At 39.2% G+C, this 21,349-nt stretch overlaps 1 protein-coding gene across 14 annotated transcripts in view; it reads left to right on the top strand.

Annotated features, from left to right (window-relative positions):
- Positions 1–21,349, top strand: part of GDPD5 (glycerophosphodiester phosphodiesterase domain containing 5) — a 168,552-nt gene that overhangs the window by 105,385 nt on the left and 41,818 nt on the right. For 13 of the 14 annotated variants that reach the window (XM_074216889.1, XM_074216898.1, XM_074216897.1 and 10 more), the window contains one exon: positions 11,649–11,752. In XM_074216889.1, the coding sequence (XP_074072990.1) occupies positions 11,649–11,752 (104 nt within the window). Of the gene's footprint in view, positions 1–9,259; positions 10,161–11,648; positions 11,753–21,349 lie in introns of those variants that run through there. The other variant, XM_074216903.1, reaches the window with a different exon arrangement.

The raw sequence follows: 21,349 nt of genomic DNA, 5'->3' as shown, positions 1-21,349 counted from the left end.
TGTGTGGCTTTGGGCAAACCACTTAACCCCATTTGCCTTGCAAAAAAACTAAAAGAAAAAAAAAAGAAAAAGAAGGATAAACAATAACATGGCTAGAGTTCCATTTGGAGTAAGGATCAGGGTTAGCAGAAGAGACTTTTTTTTCTCTTGCTCTATTTTTAAGGGCACTTAAATTAATCCTATAACCTTGGCCTTAGTGATTAGTCTAGCAGATCAGTGATAGTGTTATACTGTATTTATATTATTATCAGACTATGTTTATCATTAATAATAATTATATTACATTGTTATTGTTATTATCCTTTATTCAATGCTGGAAGCTTCCTTCTTTCATTACCCAGAGATTGTTGTCCAGGAAGAGAAGAAGACCATGGCAGGCACTGTATTAGCTGCTTGGGAAGGCAGAGATTAAAAAGTGGAACTGACTTTCCAGAGCCTCTAAGCTAGCTGGTCCATACTGTCCTGAGCCATGCCACACTGTGAGGGTCATACAAGCAAGAGAAGCCATGGTCAGTGTCCATGAGGAACTTATGGCTTAATTAGGGGAAGGATACAAGATGTATGTGGAGCAGTCCAAGATTATGAACTTAGGAAGATCAGTGTGCATGGAGAGGGCTGTGTGGAAGAGTTGGGACTTAAGTAGATACATGAAGGATGCCCATGAAGGATAGGCACCAGAAGTCAGAAGGAATCATAGAATCAGAAAGTGATATCCAAATTTGCCCCAAGTCCCCCAACTAATTAATAATAGATCAGATCTTATAGATTGACTTGCCTCTGGCCTCTTAAGTCATTCCACCATAACTGGAGAGGTGGTTCAAAACAACATGAAGTCTTGCCTTGAAATGAGAGTGGAATTAGAATCTTCAGCAGTGAATTGTTCTTTCCAGGTCAACCTAGGCCTGCATTTATTCTCTGACCCTGATATAAAGCCCAGGAACCCAGTGATTTAGAAAATGACTCAAGAAGCTAATTGACAAAGTGGATAGAAAGTTGGACCTTGAGTCAGTTCAAATCCAGCCTCAGATGCTTATTAGCTGCATGCCCCTAGCCAAGTCACATCACTTCTGTTTACCTCATTTTCCTCAACTGTAAAGTGGAGATAATAATAATCCTTTCCTTCTCAAGTTGTGAGGTCTAAATGAGATAATATTTGTAAATACATTGCCTAGCATTGTAGACACTACAAAATGTGTTGTGGTTGTTAGCTATACTCCTTTAAGTTAAGATCCTTAGGAGATGGAGGCTTTCAAGTGATACAAATAGAAAAAAATAAAATCCATTTGCCTACCAGTGGGCAATGGTTGTCATCTCTCCTGCTCCTGGCATCCAGCTCTCAGACACACTGCCCCTGTAATTTTGAGGTAGCACAGAGGGTGATTGCTGCCTTAGCAATAAAAGATGAAGAGTAGGAGAGGCAGGGGCCCCAGGCAGCCTGCAGTGTATATTGGACTGGGTTATTAAGAAGATAATTTAGCATTTGTGCCAGCTTAGCAATCAGAGCTTTTTATCAGGGTTAGAGAGGAAGCCAGTTTCTTAGAACAAAGGATGAAGCCTGGGGGGTGGGGAGGGAATGGTAAAAGCCTGAGCTTGTTTCTATGGAAGAACAGTCCTTCATATTTGTAGAATGCCTTCATTTGGGAAGATTTGAAGACATAATAGTCATATTTGGAAGGGACCTTGGATCATTGTGCACTTAATGTCACCCGGCAGGCACCTCAGAGCATCGACTATTAGAGCTGGAAGAGGTCTTAAAACTCAATACAGGATATTTTTCTTATAAGCAGATACTGGGCTGGTCACTGTACAGAGATATATTTACATAAGATTTGGTACTTGCCCTACTTGAACTATCTGATCTTACATCCCCTGTGTCCCCATTTGATAGAAGAGCATACTGAGTCTTAGAAAAGGAAAATTATTTTTCCAAGGTCACACAAAGAATTATTGGCATTTCCTGAATTAGTCCCCAGATTCCCTGAATCTTTATTCCATGGCTCACAATGCCTCTTTTTGGATTCATTCATGCTCTAGCCCTTGCATGCAGTTTTAAGAACAGAAAGCATCCCCCTCCCCCAAATAACAGTGAGAAGATAGTGAGATTCACTTGCCCTTCCTAGATGAGTCCCTGTGGAACCCAGGGAGCTGCCAACCATGGAGAACATGTGGCCTGTTTTGTTTTTCCTAGGATCTTGTTGGCCTGCTGTCACTGAATTAGGACATGGGACTGGCAGCTCCCACCTACCAGGAAATGCTAGCCAGTGACTTTGTTTGACAGGGAACCAAGAAGAGGAAACCCAAAGGCTGCAAACATATCCTGCTTGGCTGACTTCTTCAGTTCCCAAAGGGCTTCCATTTCCCAGCAGCCGCTAAAGGGTAGACAGCTCCTTGTCAGAAGGTTCATCCACCTGCAGCCATGAAGCAGCTCCTAGCTAACAGCAGAATATTATCCAGCCCCTCAGCTCACACTGATTTAGCCTCCCCTGACCTTGTCAGGCACTCTCATCTCCTGTCAGTCCCATTCAATCACTGCTAAGCTTTGTTCAATGTACAGAATCACAATCAGTCAGTAAACATTTCATATGCACCTACTATGTCTCAGGTAATATGTGAAGTCTGACAATGCAAAGAAAGACAAAAGATGTCCCTGTCCTCATTGAATAACATCATGCAGATGACTTGTCCTAGCAAGAAATAAAGGCAAAGGAGAAGCTAGGTGGTGCAGTGGATAGAACACTGACCTTGGAGTCAGGCGGACTTGAGTTCAAATAATTACTTAGCTGGGTGACCTTGGGCAAGTCACTAAATCCCATTGCCTTGCAAAAACCAACAATAAGTAAATAAATGAATAAATCAAGGCAAAGAATTGGAACTCATCAACCTAGGGAAGACACTGGCATTGAGGGGAGGGATTGGGAAAAGCTTCTTGCAAAAGGTGGGATTTTAGCTAGATCTTGAAAGAAGTCAGGCAAGTCAGAAGGTAGAATCAAGGAGGAAGAGGATTTCAAGAATGGGGGCAACCAGAGAAAATGCTCAGGGTTAAGAGATAGAGTAACTTGTTTGTGAAACTGCAAAGAGGCTGGTGCCCCTGGATTAAAGAGTTTATGCAGGGGCGGCTAGGTGGCATAGTGGATAAAGCACCGGCCTTGCAAAAACCTAACACACACACACACACACACACACACACACACACACACACACACACACACACACACACAAACACAAAAGAGTTTATGCAGGGAAGGTATAAGAAGATTGGAAAGGTAGGTAGAGGCCAAATTATGAAGGGCTTTTAATGCTAAATAAGTTTTTAAATTTGATTCTGGAATTGATCAGGGCCAAATGGACTTTACTAAATAAAGATGAGGAGTGGAAGTATGCTTTAGGAAAATCAGTTTGGCAATTGAGTTGGTGATGCACTGAAGAGGGAAGAGACTTAAAGGGAACCACCAGCAGACTACTGCAATAGTCTAGTTGGGAGCTGAAAAGGGTCTTTAATGAAGTGATGCTAGTGTCAGAGAAGAGAAGGAACTGTAGAAGGAGATTTTACAAAAGTAGAATTGATAGGACTTAGCTGTAGATTACACATGGAAGGTATTGAAAAAGAGTGAGAAGGGAAGCTGAGGCTTCAAGCCTGAGTAATGGTGGCCATGGTGGTGCTGTAGACCAGAAGCATCAAACATAAAGCCCACAGCCTAAGTGTGTCCCAAATCAGATTAAAATGTCATCAGGAAATATTTAACAAAATAAATCAAAATATAGTCAAAATAAGGAGCCATTGGAGTTTCCTGAGTGAAAACAATGCAAGAAAAGGATTTCCATGGTCTGACCTGTGCTTTATTGATATTATGATGTGGTTTTTTTAAATCATCATGCTGCTGCAGGAATCCTTATTATGGCTTAGTGGCCCCCATTTCCATTTGAGTTTGACACCACTGACCTAAACAATAATAAAAAAGTTAGAAGCTCAGAGCTGGAGGGCTCAGAGCTTCAAGGTATCACAGATGATTGGTTGTGGTCTTTTGTTCTCAAAAAGGGCCAAATATGAGATCCCAGATTAGCATCAATCACCCCAAACCAGTTGATAATATAATATCTACTTCAAGACCTTAGAGATGGGTAGCCCACTACTTCTTGGAGCTACCATTCTCCTTGGAAACAGCTTTGATTATTTATAAAGTTTTCTTGCTATTTAGGTGAAATTGGCTACTATGCAATTTCCACCCATGGCTCCCAGTTCAGCCCTTTACATCAAAGCAGAAGAAGCCTAAGACATCTTAAAGTACTTGAAACTATTATCTTTCCCTTTCCCCCAAGTCTTTTCTTTTACTTCTTTCTGCTTCTAGCTTGACAATGTCCTTCCTCATATGTGATTCCAGAACTGAGTAATGGGATCTGACCAAGGAGTAGGACATTCATTCATTCATTCATTAAACTTAATGAGAACTTACTGTACAGAGATCTATGCTAGATGGTAGGAAAGATACACAGTTTTAGATAACACAAACCCCCTGCCCTTAAGCTTACAGTCTAATTACTTGAATAGTAGATGATCCCATTCATCTCCCACTCCATATTCCTCTTGGCTAACAAAATGATTTTCCCAAAGTACAGTTCAGACCATGTCACTTTTCCCCCAATCTTCTCCCCAGTCACTAAATTCCAGTGGCTTTTTACTACCTCCAGTATGAATTATAAAGAGCTATGTGAGGCATTTAAATTTCTTTTTAACCTTTCCCTTGTCTTCATCTCAAGTTTTTTATTCTTTACTCTCCTTCCCTTATTTTATGATCCAGTTACACTGCCCTTCTTACATAGTACTCCATCTCCCATCTTCCTTTTCACTATCTGTACCCAGGGTGCCTGGAATGTCCTCCCTCTTCATCTTTGCGTATGAGTTTCCCTGGTTTCTTTCAAGACTCAGCCCAAATATCACCTTCAGCATGAGACTTTTCCCAGTTCCCCTGTCTATGACCTTCCAACTACTCTGTATAAATCTTGTAGGTGCCATGGTATCTCCTCCATTATATTGCAAGTTAGTCAAGGACAGAGACTGTACTTTTTGTCTTATTTTGTATCTCAGGCACCTTAGTATATAGCTCAAATATGGTAAGCTTAATAATACTTGTTGACTGACTCCAATATTATAGCTCATAACCTATTTTTGTATTGGCATAATCCATTTGACCTGGATGACTTCTGTTCATATCTTAAGTCAGGGGACCTGACCAACATGCTAGAGCCTTTTATGGGTAACAATGAAGCACAAGACTTGTCTGTTGGCTGTCTATCACTTTGTGTGACCATCCTCCTATTCTGGTTATCTTTAACATTGTTTTTTGGTGAGCCATTTGTTGTTGTTGACATGCCAACCCTTACTCAAACCTACTCTTTACCTCTCTCTCTTGCCCTGTGGGTGACTCTAAGATTTATTTCTTCAGAAACAATAGCATTCCATGTTGAAGGTTGACATTAAAAAAGATAATTAGTTCTTTGTTACAGGGAGAATCTCAGGGTCATTGTTAACATTGAACACTTATCCAAAGACAGCCTACCATACTCCCTTCCTAGCTAGTGAACTCTAGACCCATCTGCAGTTTCTGTCCAAGGGGCTTGTCTTGGATTGTCTATCCAACCACATAGCATGGTCTAAACAGTAAGTAATCTTCATCCATTTTTTTTTTCTGTGTGGATAATTGATGTTGATTTGAATGTTATCTAGGAGACTTCTGAGGCTTAATGCAATCAGCACAAGGACCTATTAGGATCCTTCACTGGACATCCTCCATGGTGATTCCAAACCCCTGCCACCAAGAGCTGTCACCTTGTTTTTATCTCTTGCTTGATATTCATAATCCAAGAGGAAGTTTGCCTGCCTTGGTATAGTTTAATACACATGTACAAATCCTTGCTGAGTATTCAATAAAATCCACACAGGAAAACACTAGTGGATGAAGAGTGCCTGTTGTTCACACTCTACTATTTAGTTTGAATGAACCACCCATGTATCTGGTCCATCAATACATCTATATCTTAGAATGACCCTGAAGATGGACATAGAATGGGAAGAACAGTGTGTTGTCGGTACAATGATATAAATGATGTACAGAACCACTGATATGGAAAACTGGAGTGGTTAGATTGGAGGTTCCTTTTCAGCTATGGGTTGGATGAGCTGACCAAGCTTTAGGTCACCTGGTGAAGTGAAAAGATCCTGTGAGCCCTCAAAATTCGTGGAAGTAAAGAAACATTTTTTGATCCTTGCTAGTAGGACCTTGGACAAGTCTCCTCACCACTGTAGACCTCAGGCCACCACTCTGAGAGTCTAAACATATCTGTGTGGTTGTAAATTTAACAAATGACCAGTACTAGTATAGTCATTTCCAACCCTAGAGAACAGGAAAGGAGCTTGCGATGTTTTACCACATGACCCTATGGAAAAGATCTTGGGACTAGGTATCAAGAGACCCCACTTATGGTCCTGACTTAGAGTCACTGACTCTCTGGGTGACCCTACCTGTTTGGATGAACCTTGGTCTATTCATCTATCATTCAAGGAAAATGATACCCACCAACCCACCGTGAGGATGAGAACAATTTCTAAAGGTTGTTAGTGGTTAGGATGTGGTTGGGAAGGGTGGCTTAAGGAAGCCTAAGAGCAGTGAAGACAGTCCAGAAGCCATGGAGTGATGCAAAGGAAGAAGACTCTCTCAGCCAGATTTTATGATTTTAATAAAGATATTCTGACTTCTGCAGTCCTACCCTGGGCTCATCCATCTAGAAGAAGGGGATTGAAGGGTGCAGGTCTAATCTGCAGCAAAGCTAAAGGGGGGAGGGAGAAAGAAGTGTGCACTAGGGAGAACAAGAGAGGAAGCAAACCAGTTATTTATATCCTTCATTACATTCCCTCTGGCAGTACTGTTTAGCTCTCAACTGTGCATGTTCTCCTCCCTATTACCCAGCCTCCAGAGGTCCCCCAGTCCCTTGCTGATTGCTTCTAATCTCTGAGGCTGGGTCAGAACCTCAGAGGCTAAGACAGTGCCAGGATCCTGGTTATTTCCCAAACTCCTAGAACATCTGCTTAATCGCTTCTGACACCTTGGACTAGGAGAGCATTTTTAGAATCACAGATCTTGGAATCTCAGACTCATAGACTTAGAATGAGTCATTGAATCTTAGAATCACATCTTAGTGTCGCAAAATCCCAGACTCGTAGAAGTTTAGAATTTGGTTTATAGAAGCCTTCAAGTAGGAAGGGATCTCTGAGGCCATCTAATGGTCCTCCTAGGGGTTATCTTGGCTTCGTTTCCCAAGCTCCAACCCTGGAAAAGTCTGAGCTGAGTAAATATCTTTGATTTTATTTCTTTTCAGAAAATCCCAAGGATTGTATTATTATACTCATAGGAGAGAAGGTGTGAGCTACAAGACAAAGAAGGAAACACAGAAGGTGCAGTTTGAGAGGTCTTAGAATAGAAAAACTGTAATTTTTGTAATTGTAATAATAAATGATAATTCAAATTTATGTATAACAGTTTAAAGTTTGCAATGCACTATAAAAATCTTATCTCATTCTATCCTCACAGCAACTCTGAGAGTTAAGGAATATTGTTATTCACATTTTATGGATGAAGAAATAGAGGCAAGCAGGTTAAATAAACTTGCTGAAAATCACTCAGCTAAATGTCTGAACTCAGGTCTTCATGACTCCAAATTCATCAATCTATCCTTTACTTCAATAGTAAGAATAGGAGTATTAATAACTAACAATTGTAACTAACAATTAAGGTTTGCAAAGAGATTTCTGTATGTTATCTCATCTTATCTTCACAATAACCCATGTAAAGTTATAAATAAGGAAGTGAACCACAAAGAGCTGAAGTGATTGCTCAGGGTTCAACAATTTGTTGGACCAATTCTGGTCTTCCTGACTCCAAGTCAATAGTTCTGTCTGTCACAATGCATAGCAGCCAATTCAGTATTTACCTAATTTGACAAGCACTAAATAAGTGCCCATGGTGTACAGAGCTGGAACACTTAGAAATAATTATATAAAGTTTAGAAGAAGAATAAATAATCAAGAATTAAGAAAAATTATATGAAGTTTAGAAAGGATTCTGTACTTTTTCATTTAGAAAGTACAGAGATTTAGAAAATTCATATATTAGTCTAATATGATAGCTATAATTCACAGCATTATAGAGTAGATACATTGGTGAGGTATAAGCAGGGGGTTTTATAAAGCCATTACTGATGTTTCAAAGGTGAGTGGGGAGGGCTTTCTGGAGGAAGGAGCATTTGGGCTTTAAAGGATGGATATGAATTCAACAAGAGGAAGAATTATTCCTAGGGGAAAGGAAGCATGACCCGGTTTCTTCCTCCTCAGGGTCCCATTTCATCCCATACATGCTCTCTGTTTCACTAGGTTGATGTGAGGAGAAAATGATAGGAGGGATATGGAACACTTTTGTAAACCACATAAAGAGATAAATAATTGTGTGAATCTTTTAGTATTGGTTGTTGTTAGATTTGCCCATAAAAGTTGCTTTATGGGATGAATGAAAAAACACTGGCCTAAGAGTCAGGGAAACTGAGTTTGAATTCCATTTTTAACCCTTTGTATGACCTTGGGCTTAACTCTGTATGAACATGGGCAAAGTCTCTTTTCTATGGGTTTTAGTATTCTCCTATGGAGTTGAACTCTGGGTTGAATTCAGTGGACTCTTCTGGCTATTCTATTCTACATTCTATGCTTCCTATAATTTCAACATTCTGTGATCTGAGGTCCCTCCCAGTTCTGACAGTCTATAATCCAAAGTCCCTGCCAGTTCTAAAATTGTGTGACATCCTATGTTCCAAGGGTCCTCCCAGCTCTATTGTTCTATATTCTGAAGTCCTTCTTAGTTCTAACATTCTTTGTTTTGAGATCTGTGTCTATGTGGTGTCAGTGGATGATAGATCTCTTTCCTCTTCTCCTCTCCTCCCCTCTCCCCTAGAGAGCTGACCAGGAGGATGACTTTTACTAGTAGTTCTCCAGTTAATGAACTTCTATAAATAAGTGGGGGAGTGGAAGTTGTCATGGATGGGGAGCCCCCCCTGCTGCCCTGTACTGGGCAATCTGCCCAGAGCTGATATGAAGATGATCCTATGAGACCTGGTTGCCTGGTCTAACAAGGCAGGAAAAGACAGGGAAGGAAGAGACTAGCAGTGGCACCATCTCCATTGGGATTTGGGGTGGGGGAGGGAGGGGATGAGTTGTGTGTGTGTGTGGTATGTGTGTACTTTCCTAGCTACTGTCAAATCATGGAGATTGTGGTGGAAAGAGCAACCTAGGATCTTTTCACCCTTTGAATTGGATACAAATCTTCCCTTTCCTCAACAGCATAATGTAGGAAAAAATCAATAGGCCTTAGAAACTTGAAGCCTGGATTTGAATCCCTGTTGTACCAGTAACAAGCTATGGAACTAATCCTGAGCCTTATGGAGCTCTTGGTCTAATGGGGGAGACACTGCCCCTGGACACTGAGATTCCCTAATCTGCTGAATGAAGAAGAGTTAAATCTTTCTAGTCACAGGGGTAGAGGCCAAGAGGCCACATCAGTCCATTAATCTCTTCAAAATAGTCTGGCCTGGAGACAGCCATAACTCCTGGCTGATTGGAGATCTATCTACCTTAAGGAATCAATAGCCCATTTCTTTTTATTGCTACAAGAAGCCCTTCTTGGCTTTTCACGGGGAGTTTTCACTTGCTGAGGAAGAGGTCCTGGCCCCCCTATGTCTAAAGAGCCTACCCCAGAATTGGAGCCTTCAGAATTCTGAACCTCTTCATGGAATAAAGGAGGAGTAGGAGTATTAATAACTAACAATTGCATAAGGTTTGCTTAAGTCTTTCTTAATATTCAGGGAAAAGTCAAGATTCCCATTTCCTGGGCAGCACTCCAACTGTCTGTTCCTCTTCCTGCCTTTTGGGTGCCCAACATTGGACCAACCCTGTGAAGATACTGGGCAAATCTTTGATATTTGATTGTATTTCAAGGAATCTAAAGGGTTTCTTTTAAAATTAGGAGGGTACATCCAAGGATGAGTAACCAAAATATCAACAAAGAGAGAATCAGTGATGGAAAGGCCTCATGGAAGTCCTGCATCAACCAAGATGGGTTGAAGTGAGTCAAACCAGAATTGGTTTTACAATAACAACACATATAAAACCAATTTTGATAGATTCAAGAATTCTGATCAATGGAATGACAAATGATTTGAGAGAAGCATACTAATCTCCTCTTAATAGAGATTTTTATTTTTTTTATTTTTTTTTTGTAAGGCAAACGGGGTTAAGTGGCTTTCCTAAGGCCACACAGCCAGGTAATTATTAAGTGTCTGAGACTGGATTTGAACCCAAGTACTCCTGACTCCAAGGCCAGTGCTTTATCCACTGTGCCACCTAGCCGCCCCTCTTAATAGAGATTTAATGGACTCAAGAGACATGTATTTTTTGGACATTACCCTAGCAGGGTTTTGCTTTGTTTGAATATGAATATGTATTAGAGAGGATTTATTTTTATATTTTTGTTGTTCACTTGGAGGGTCAAAGGTGGGAATAAATGCTTGTTAATTGAAAAATAATAATGTATATTTGTTTTATTTATATTAAATTTTTATTAAATTAATATTTTTTAAAAGAGAGGAAAGACCCCCCATGGTCCTTAAGGTACATTAGTATCCAAGGGGTAATATAATTAATTTCTCTAACATAATTTTCATTTATAAAACCAAACTATTTCTGATGTTGATACATTTAATGGTGCCAAAAATTAGTGATGAGAACTTTCTTTTCAGAGTCATTAGTAGTGGTAACTGCTAAGGAATTGGGGGTTGCAGACCCTAATTACAGGGGCAGTTGCCCGTTTGAAACTTCAAGAGTTGTTCTTCTGAAGGATGATGGCTGACATGGAAGACAGACCAGCAGTCTGGGGAAGCATAACTTTGGACTTTGGTGGACCTATCAGCTATTGTAGATGTGGATAGAAAGCCTCCTTTCCACAAGGGTTGTTCTTCATGATGGCTGTATCCTATGTAAACTTTGCCTCTCTCAACACAGAACACAAGACTCTGTATCCTAAAGGGACTAAATAAATATGTTTTAAATATGATTTAAAAGCCCAAATGTTGGAGGGTACAAAGTACAAACTTGACTGTAAAGAAAAAACATGAGAAGACACTTACCCCCAATCCTTTGCAGGGTATGTAGGGGGTGGTTCTTGGACATAATTGCATGTAATGGCAGATTTTTTTTCTTGACTGGTTTTTCTGATTTGTGTTCTCTTCCTCTTTTTTCTTTAAAAAAAATTACATTATTGGGGAAGCTAGGTGGTGCAGTGGATAGAGCACCGGCCCTGGAGTCAGGAGTACCTGAGTTCAAATCCAACCTCAGGCACTTAATAATTACCTAGCTGTGTGGCCTTGGGCAAGCCACTTAACCCCATTTGTCTTGGGAAAAAAACTAAAAAAAACCCCCAAAATTACATTATTTAGGGTGTCCCTCTTATAGGGAATGAGAAAGGAGATAAGTGAGTAATTGGATGAATAATCTGTGCTATCTTCAGATCCATGTTTAGATTTCAAGTAACCATTATACTTTTCTATCTCCACAGTGGGAACGCCTCTGGTTCCTGATTCTCATCTTCACTTTCTTCCTCACCCTGATCTGGTTCTATTTCTGGTGGGAAGTTGACAATGACTACAATGAATTCAATTGGTAAGTGGGGTTGGGCCCAGGATTCCCAGATTTTTCCCTGGGAAATCACTCTGTTTCCCAGATCCAGTAAATCAGCAAGAATGTATTAAGCATTTATTATACGTCAGCACGGTGATGCTAAATAATAAGGATATAAAGAAAGGCGAAATCAGTCCTTGTCCTCAAGGAACTTACATTCTAGTGAAGAGGACAGCATGTATATTAGCATACAGTATAAAGTAGGTACGGAATTTATAAAAAGTAGAGGGAAGGCTTTATGGAAGGGAGTAATCTCCAAGTAGACTGCAAAAGAAATAGGAAGAAGCAAAGTTGTGAGACCTAGAGGCTGAGATTTGGATAAGACGATCCCACCACTTTCTAGATGGAGAGCTCTGAATCAGCAGGCAGTAGAGTAAAGCTATTCCTGACTTCTAAGTAGGAGAGAATGGATAGAAAGCACTTGAGGGGAGGAAATGGGAAAGAATGAGCTTCATGGAATGAATGGTACCCAATTACCTAACTACTGGGTTTGTATGGGTCAACTTTTCCCTAAGAACCCATTCCAAGGAGGAATAATGGAATCATTGATTCATAGGACTAGAAGAGACCTTTAGGATGATCAAATCCAATCCTTTCTTTGACTTTCAAGTTCACTAAGGTCCGCTACAGGGAAATGACTTGCCCAGCGTCACACATTGAGTTAATGGCAGACCTCCATTCTTCTTTCTTCTCTTAATATTTGTTTGTTTGACTTCCCCTCAGAATTTCAGATTCCTTCTTTGTATATTGGAGATTCACTGTAGTCACACAACTGACTTAGTGGAGTTTTTATCAAAAAAGTATTTTCTGAACATTGAGGAGCTCTAGAAATTGGAAGCAATGACTTAACATGCTGTTGGACTGTATTTCTGATGAACAACCAGCTCCCTCAGGAGAGGAACAGTTAGCCTCCAATCCTACTAGGTTTGAGTTGGATGCTGATGACCCTTTTCTTATCTATCTGGGGCCTTTGTCTATTAGATGTAGACTGCAGTAAATAGTCATAGGAAATGGAATCAGCAAAGACTTTAAGCATCCTTTAGTTCAGGTGTTGGCAAACAATGCCCTGAGGCCCCAATTCTTGTCAAAACTATTATTAGCTTTAGTTTATATAAAAACTTATTTTATAGAAAAACATGCAACAGGACCTGGTTATAGTTTTCTGAACCATACCTCAGAGATAGGAAGAGACTCCCCCAAAGAAATAGTAGGAACAGAAGCAGGAGCCAGGCACCAGGCCCTTTCCACTGCTCTATGCTACTGTCCTATGGGAAACTAGAATTAGATCAGAGGCTGAATTGCCTGTCTGGGAGGTGCACTCTTTTCTAAAAATCAGCAGAAAGACCATGAACCTGACAGACAGCTTAGACTCTATCCCTGCAGAACATTTTCTGAACCATGTATTGGAAGGAAAGGAATAATTATCCCTCCCACTTGTATAAGACTTGTAGTAAAATATTTTTCATATCCATTATTTCCACAGTCCTGCAGAAAAGGGATTAGAGTGGTTTCATTGGACCTTGGAGAGGTCATTGAGAAGCAGTTGGGGGGGTGGGGGTGGAGTAGTGACTAGGAAGCAGGTTTCAACTTAATGTAAAGGAGGGAGCGCTTCCAGGAAAAAAAAATCACCACAGTGACGGCAATCATATAAGTGGAAAAAATAACCACTGCAAAACAATCGAAGAGAAATGTTACAAAATTACAGAGAGCAGGCATGGCTCCAAAGAAAAGATATGAAAAGATGCCTCCTCCTCTCCTTTTCAGAAACTGGGTGTGGAACATTGCATATGTTGTATATAGATATCTATATATATAGATAGATATATGATATTTAAGTTTTTAAAATTTAAGTTAAATTTAATATTGAATATTATATTTAGTATGATAAACTGGAATATTTAATATATTTTAATATAATCAAATATATGTTAATATTAATTAATATATTGAAGCATTTAATATTTAAAATATTTTTAATATCTTGATCAGTTTGGTTTGTTTTTTTTTAGTTTTTGCAAGGCAAATGGGGTTAAGTGGCTTGCCCAAGGCCACACAGCTAGGTAATTATTAAGTGTCTGAGACCGGATTTGAACCCAGGTACTCCTGATTCCAAGGCCTTATCCACTATGCCACCTAGCCGCCCCATCTTGATCAGTTTTACTGAATTTTTTTTCTTTGAAAAAATAAGATGGCATTCTTGGAGTTAGGAGTGATACAGAGGAAATACAGGCAATGTAAAACAAGAGATAGCAATAAAAACTTTTTAAAAGAAGAAATATTTTCATATTTTAGGGATGATTAATAATATTTGTTGAAGGTGGGTTAGCAATTTAGGGTCAGATAAGAACAGTGTGTAGGAAACAGCTGGTTTTCTAGTTTCTTTAGTAAGTTAAACTTCCCATTGCAATCTAGCCTGTGCTCTTGTTTAGTTGTGCATTATGGGGGCCATTGTGGTTTACTGAAGAAAAACACTGAATTAATAGGCAAAAGGTCTACATTTAAATACTGACTCACAGTGTGACTTTGTCAAATCACTTTCTATACTTGAATCTCACTCACTTCTCTCCTTTTTAAAGAAAAATTATTTATTTAAGGCAATAGGGTTAAATGACTTGCCCAGGATCATGCAGCAAGGAAATTATTAAGTGTCTGAGGCCAGATTTAAACTCAAGGTCCTCCTGACTTCAGGGCCATGCTCTGTCTACTGTGCCACCTAGCTGCCCCTGTTCTCTCCTTTTTAATGTAAAAGATTGAGAAAATGATTCTCTTTGGTCACCTATGTACATAGTTATTTAAGTCCAGCAGTACAATAAGACTGGAATAAAACTGAAGCCCATTAGACATCGATGGCCCAGAATTTACTCCAGAAATTTACTTTTCCATTTGTGTTGCAGGAAGTAGGGTTGAGCTAGTGAGCTGGAGGGGCCTTTAGGAAGATTTCAGCAGGTTAAAATCATAGAATCCTAGATGTAGAGACAAAAGGGACTTTAGAGTTCATTAAGTCCTTCCCCCCTCGTTTTATTTATGGATGAGGAAAGTGATGTGCCTCATGTCACACAGGTAATAAAGGACAGAGTTAGGATTTGAACCCAAGGTCAAAGTCAGTTCCTGTTCTATTCATTGCACCATACTGCCTTCAGGATGGCAAATGCTTTGGGGATTGTAAAGAAGGGTGATGGGAGATAAAGATAGGTAGAAAGTTACTTTCCATCCAGAATGGAGTAGAAACATCTGCACACAGACTATATGTATTATCCTCTGGACTCTTTAGCAATGGAATGACAAGTAAGTTTGTGAAGATAATTTTGGTATCTGTTTGAAGAACAACCTGGAGAAAAGAGAGACTAAAGGCAGAGAGAAAAATTAGAAAGCTATTAAATACTCCAAGTGAGGGGAGGAAATAAAGGGACAACCAGGAGTCAGTTAATAAGTGTTTAGGGAGGTTATCATGAGGATAGTATTATTGATAGGACTTGGGTGTTGTTTGCCTGTGAGAGCAAAGGAAAAGGAATGAGACAAAGATGATGCTTGAGGTACTGGATGAGGGTATACTGGGCAGGTGGTGCTTTCAGCTGATTGGGAAGTCGGAAGGAGTGATGGCTTTAAGATGATGCCTTCTATGGAAACAATGTAAAGACTATCAGATTACATTCTGTGGGGGATGGGGAGAGAGAAGTGAGATTGGGGAAAAAATTGCAAAATTCAAAAAACAATTTAAAAATAATCTAGTAAAAAAATGATGCATTCTGTTATGGTCATGTTGGATTTGAAGTCTTTTGGGTTATCTAAATGGAGATATAAGCCCACAAGTGTATGTTAATATTGTGAAGTCTTGGTATTGGTTCTGGGGAGGTAGGCAGATGGATATATAAGGGAGGTGATGAGCACTGGATGTAGATATCAGAGTCAGCAAAGACATCATCATATAGTGGAGGACAGCTAGGTGGCTCAGTGGATGGAGTGACAGTTCTGTAGTGAGGAAGATTCATCCTCCCCAGTTCAAATTCAACCTCAAATATTATGTGACCCTGGACAAGTCACTTCATGCTGTTTGTCTCTTATTCCTCATCTATAAAATGTGCTAGAGAAGGAAATGATAAACCATTCTAGTACCTTTGCCAAGAAAATACCAAATAAGTTTACAACGATTTGGACACGACTAAAATGCCTGAAAAACAACAAGAAAGACATGATGTCCACAGGTTGATGGGCAAAAATAATAAAGACACTAGTTACGTGACCCTGGTCAAGTTTGCCTCAGTTTTCTCATAAGGAAAATGAACTAGAGAAAAAAATGAAAAATCACTCCAGTATATGCTGAGAAAACACTAAATAGGATCGTGAAGAGTTGAATACAACTGAAAACAACAACAGTGCAATGTAATAAATACTGCACTTGGAGTCAGAAGACTTGAATCCAGATCCACTCTTGATAAATACCACCTATTATTACCCTGAGCAAATCTTTCCTTCTTTCTGGAACTCAGTTTTTTTAATCTGTAAAATGTGGAAGTTATTCTAGATGACTTCTGAGATCCCATCAAGATGTAAAACTGATCTTCTGACCCCATGGGAGCAGATGAAATCCTCTCTGAAGGTAATGTTGAAGGAGAAAAAAAAGGAACCTAAGCTCAGCCTCTACTAAGACTTGGGGAGCTCAAGAAAGATGTTGAAGCAACGATGGAGATCGAGAAGTATCAGTCAGACAGGGAGGAGGGCCGGTGATACCAAAACCCACTGAAACCCAGGCAGGTGAGAGTATCCAAGAAGAGAACACAGAGTGAGAGCTACATTCAACAAAGGTCAAGGTAGATGAGGAATTCAGATGGAATGATGAAGAAATATGTGGCAACCTTGGCAGGAGCCATTTCATTTGATGACAGGGTTAGAAAGAAGCATGTAATGAAGAAGTGATATCAGCAAGGATAAACCATTGCTTCTAAGGATTTGTTCAACTTGGGGAGGAGATAACAAGAGCTCCCCTTCCATTTCATCCCAGTGTCTCCAGGAAGGCACAAGGCATTTCAATGGGAATGGGAAGAACATGTGAAAGATGGAAATAAAGGCATTCTTGAGAGCTAGCATATTTTGGTGCTTAATCATCCTGTCATGTAACCAGCTGGGGAACCCTGGTCAGATCCTTTAACTTCTTAGTCCAACTAGGACTAGAAGTTGCAGAGAAGGGATGATCTATATTGGTAAAAGAAGTCCCCCTGCAGCTAACCTTACAGGATCCATCAAAAAAAAAAAGGAAAAAAAATTATGTAACAAGGCCATGGGTACTGAGTGGTGCTGACATCCTGGAGAGAGAAAATTCACATTGCTTTGTGGAGTGCTTAACATAACTCACTTTTATTTACAATGATCTTGACATAACTGATAAGGCACAAAGATCCTAAGTTTGGGAGGAGTCATCTCTCCTGGTATTTAATCCCAGACATACCTGGACTAGCACACCAGGCTTCAATGTATGAATGAATAATACACAAAGGTACAAAGTTAAATAGCACTATAAGAGTATGCTGGTGTGGACCTAGTCAGTATGCTGGTGTGGACCTGTGGGAGCCTAGCGATAGGCCACCAAGTCCTAGTGGCTGCAACTTTTAGGCTGGGCAGGTTAATTACAGAATTGGAAAAAAATCAGAGAGGCCAGCTGGTCCAGGTATCCTGGAACAAAAATCTCTTCTACAATGTGCCTGACAAATCCTTGGAGACTTCTAATGCAGCTCCTAAGGCAGCCTTTCTTACTGTCAGAGTACTAATTGTGAGGAGGTTTTTCCTGACATCAAATCTAAATCTTCCTCTCCTCCGTCCATTGTTCCAAGTTCCACTACTGAAGGCCAAGAAGTCCAAGTCCACATGACAGCCCTACAAATATTTGAAGACAGATAACGTGTCTTCCCTCATCCCCCTTCCTTTCTCTAATCTTTTAAAAATCTCAATATGGTTATGTCTACTTGGGGACCTTGAGATAAGGCACAAAGATCCTAAGTTTGGGAGGAGTCATCTCTCCTAGCATTTTCTTCTGGACATACCTGGACTAGCACACCAGGCTCCAGCGTATATGAGTGAATAATACATCATTCCCATCCCCTTTTCCTCATCCAGTTGTTTCTCTTTGTGTTTAAAATTCTTTTCTTCTATCTTTACATGTACTGAAGAATTAAAAAAGAACATTCTTTTCTCTAGAACTCTCATCCTCCCAGGGTTGACTAACCCTATAGTTTCAACAGTGTATGTGGTTTTACCTATCCTTCCTCTGAAACTTTTGTCCTAGAATCTAGGATTCATTCTATAGTCTGTTTCCTGCCAATTCTAAGGTCGAAACTGTAAGATAGAATAGCCCCCTAGCATAAGGCATTGCTTGGGTTGAGTAACAGTTTCCAGATAAATATTCTCCTCATTGTTTTTTCTGCTTTTGAAATGTGAAATTATTATTGATCCAAAACAAGAAAAGATCAGCTCCCTGATTTTGACAGCAAGAATGACAGAAGCAGAGAAAGATGGACTGACTGTCCACTCCATTCCAATTACAATATTACTTGGTAATTCAAATTAGGTAGGAGGAACAGTGGACAAAGGTTCAGGCCTGGAGTCAGAAAGTTATTTACTAGCTATCTGATCCCAGGCAAGTTACTTAATTAACCTTGGTTCGCCTCAGATTTCTCAACTGTAAAATGAAGATAATAATAATAGCATCTTTGGTGGATAATATCTGAAAAGCACTTAGCACAATGCCTGAGACAAAGGAGGAGACATAGTTGTTGTTAGTTATCATTACTTGGATTCTGGAATCTGTTGATTCATACACAAATATTCCCTCTCTCTATCTGGTTCTTAGACTTCTTCACTATCATCATATGTGTGTGTGTGTGTGTGTGTGTGTGTGTGTACACATATACATATAAATATATATATAATAAAATACACACATAAATATAGTGATACCATCCTCTTAAGTTACCTATCTATATTACACACACACACACACACACACACACATTTATGAGTGTGTTTGTGAAAAGCTAGAGAATCCTAAAAGATATGGCAAAGGTATTAGAATGATTTCCTCCTCCAGCTTATTTTGCAGAGGAGAAAAACAAGGCAAACCAAATTAAATGTCTTGCCAGGATCACATGGCTAGTGTCTAAGACCAGATTTGAACTCAGGAAGATGCATCTTCATGACTCCAGTTCCAACTATATCCCATTGCAAACACATATACATATAAAAATATATAATAGAGGCTATATATATGTATCTCCCTTGGAGCTGTTCCCTAATAAATAGTTGATCAAAAGATATAAACAGTTTTCAAAAGAAGATTGGCAAACTGTGAATGGGAATTCTACGAAACACTATGAAAACACTCTCCCAGTCACTATATGTAAAAGAAAAGATTCTTGAGGTAACATCTCACAAATTGGTAAAGTTCAAAAAGACAGCCATATCTATAGACAAGATTGACAAGGCCAAGAGAAGATAGACATGCTTGGGGAAACTTTGAAGTGGTCTGACCATTAGGCATCAGGATTTGGAATTAGGCGAAAAAAGTGATCCATCAATCCCACTACTGTGTGTTATATATGTGTGTGTGTATATATATATATATATGTATATATACATACATATATATATATATATATATATATATATATATCTCAAGGAATTAACTAAATTTTGAAAAAATAACATGAATGTATTGGAATATTATTTTATTTTAAAGACTGAGTCTCCCCATCTTTTTATTAATTTTTTTTGTTTTTTGGAAGGCAGTGGGGTTAAGTGAATTGCCCAAGGTAACACAGCTAGGCAATTATTGACTCCAGAGCCAGTGCTCTGCACCACCTAGCTGCCCCCTTGAGTCTACCTATCTTAACCAGCTAGATTTAGTTCTCTTTTTTAGTCATCTGATAATCCACACCCCTCCCCAATCTGGATAGGGGGCTCTCTTCATTTTGGTGCCAACACCCAATCAGCTTTAGCTCTGAACTCTTAGGCTCAAAGGGATCTGTCAATCTCAGTCTCCCTACAAGCAGGGATTTATTACCATAAGCCTCCATCCCAGGCTGTATTGGAATATTATGTTATGAAATGATTGAAAAAATCAAAATCAAGAAAACAGCATGTATAATGACTAACCACAATGTAAATAAAACGATTGTAAAAGGAAGTTGAAGGCAGAGTAATAGAAAAACCAATGTAGGTCATGGAGAAAAGAAAATAAGAAATACTCTGTCTTCTTCAGGACAGACACTTATATACAACGGCAGTCAGTCCTCTGTATCAGATGTTTTTACTTAATTGTTTTTCTTTGTCACAAGAGAAGGTTTGGGGGAGAGGAAATGACCATGATGAAAAGACCAATCCTCAATAAATCATTTTTAAGAGTTACTGAGAGCTATAGAACAACAGAGCAGACATTATCTAAATGGACTGACTCCCTCCTTTTTACAGTGGAAAAAATTCATAAGAAACCTTAAAGATAGTTTGATGAAACTCTCTAATTTTAGTTTCTACTTTATTTTTAATTAAGAAGCATTTATTTTCTCTCACATCTCCCCACTTAAAAAAGAAAAGAAAAGAAAAGAAAAAGCCCTTGTAACCAAAATACACAGCTGAACAAAACAACTTCATTCATTGGTCATTTCTAAAAATGTCCTTTGAGTCATTTATTTATGTACCTATAGTAAAGCCCACCATTAGATAGCAAGTTTCTTGAGGTCAGGTAATGTTCTCAATGTTGAATGAATGAATGAGAAAAGATTTCTTTTGTTTACAGAGCACTGTACTAAGCTCTGAAGCTACAAAGACAGTCTATTCTTAAGCAATTCTTACTTTAATGAAATGAAAAACAGAGCCATGGACATAATAGCCATTTTATAGCTATTATGGAATTTAATTAAATATCCTCTAAGGATTGCAAAAGTTCAGGGAAAAGGGTGATCATCCTGGACTGAGATTGTAAAGGGAGAGCTTCCTGAAGGAGAAATGGGGACTCTTTTAGAGCCTTAAAAGCCTTGGGCCTTTGATGTTGGTCCTGTCTAGTCCTGGCTTCCTTTGATTGGACTGGACAAGATTTTTGTCTGTTTCAATAGCTAGAATTATCACTAGAGAGGAGTGAGGGCAAGGGAAGGACAGAAGGGGAAAAAACTGGTATGTCTTTTGAATTTTTGCTGAGAGAGAAAAACATGCACTGTAAAACTGACCTTCCTCAAAGAATGATTTTTTATATACATAAAATAGAGTACACAGAATTTCAAAGAAAGTCAAATTTTATGTTGAAATAATAATTATCAATATTTTTTAAAAAGTTCAGGAGGAGTTCTTAACCTTGGGTACTCTTGGGGTTGAACTGAATTGAATTGATTCCCAACTATTATATTAATCCATATTCTCCTCTCCCCTCCTCACATCCATACTCCCCACACTCTGAAATCCAGCTTCCCTTACATTTACACATTTTCCATGTCACTGTGTGGCATTATGTGTTGGGAAAGACCACTGAACTGGGCAACAGGAGACTTGGCTTCCATCCCAGCCTTTTTGCTAGCTTTGCTACATGATTTGGGGCAAATC

Source organism: Macrotis lagotis, chromosome 1 (genome assembly GCF_037893015.1).
Source record: "Macrotis lagotis isolate mMagLag1 chromosome 1, bilby.v1.9.chrom.fasta, whole genome shotgun sequence".
NCBI classification, from domain to species: Eukaryota; Metazoa; Chordata; class Mammalia; order Peramelemorphia; family Peramelidae; genus Macrotis; species Macrotis lagotis.
The sequence above is the reverse complement of the archived record's forward strand: the minus strand, read 5'-3'. Positions and strand labels throughout refer to the sequence as shown.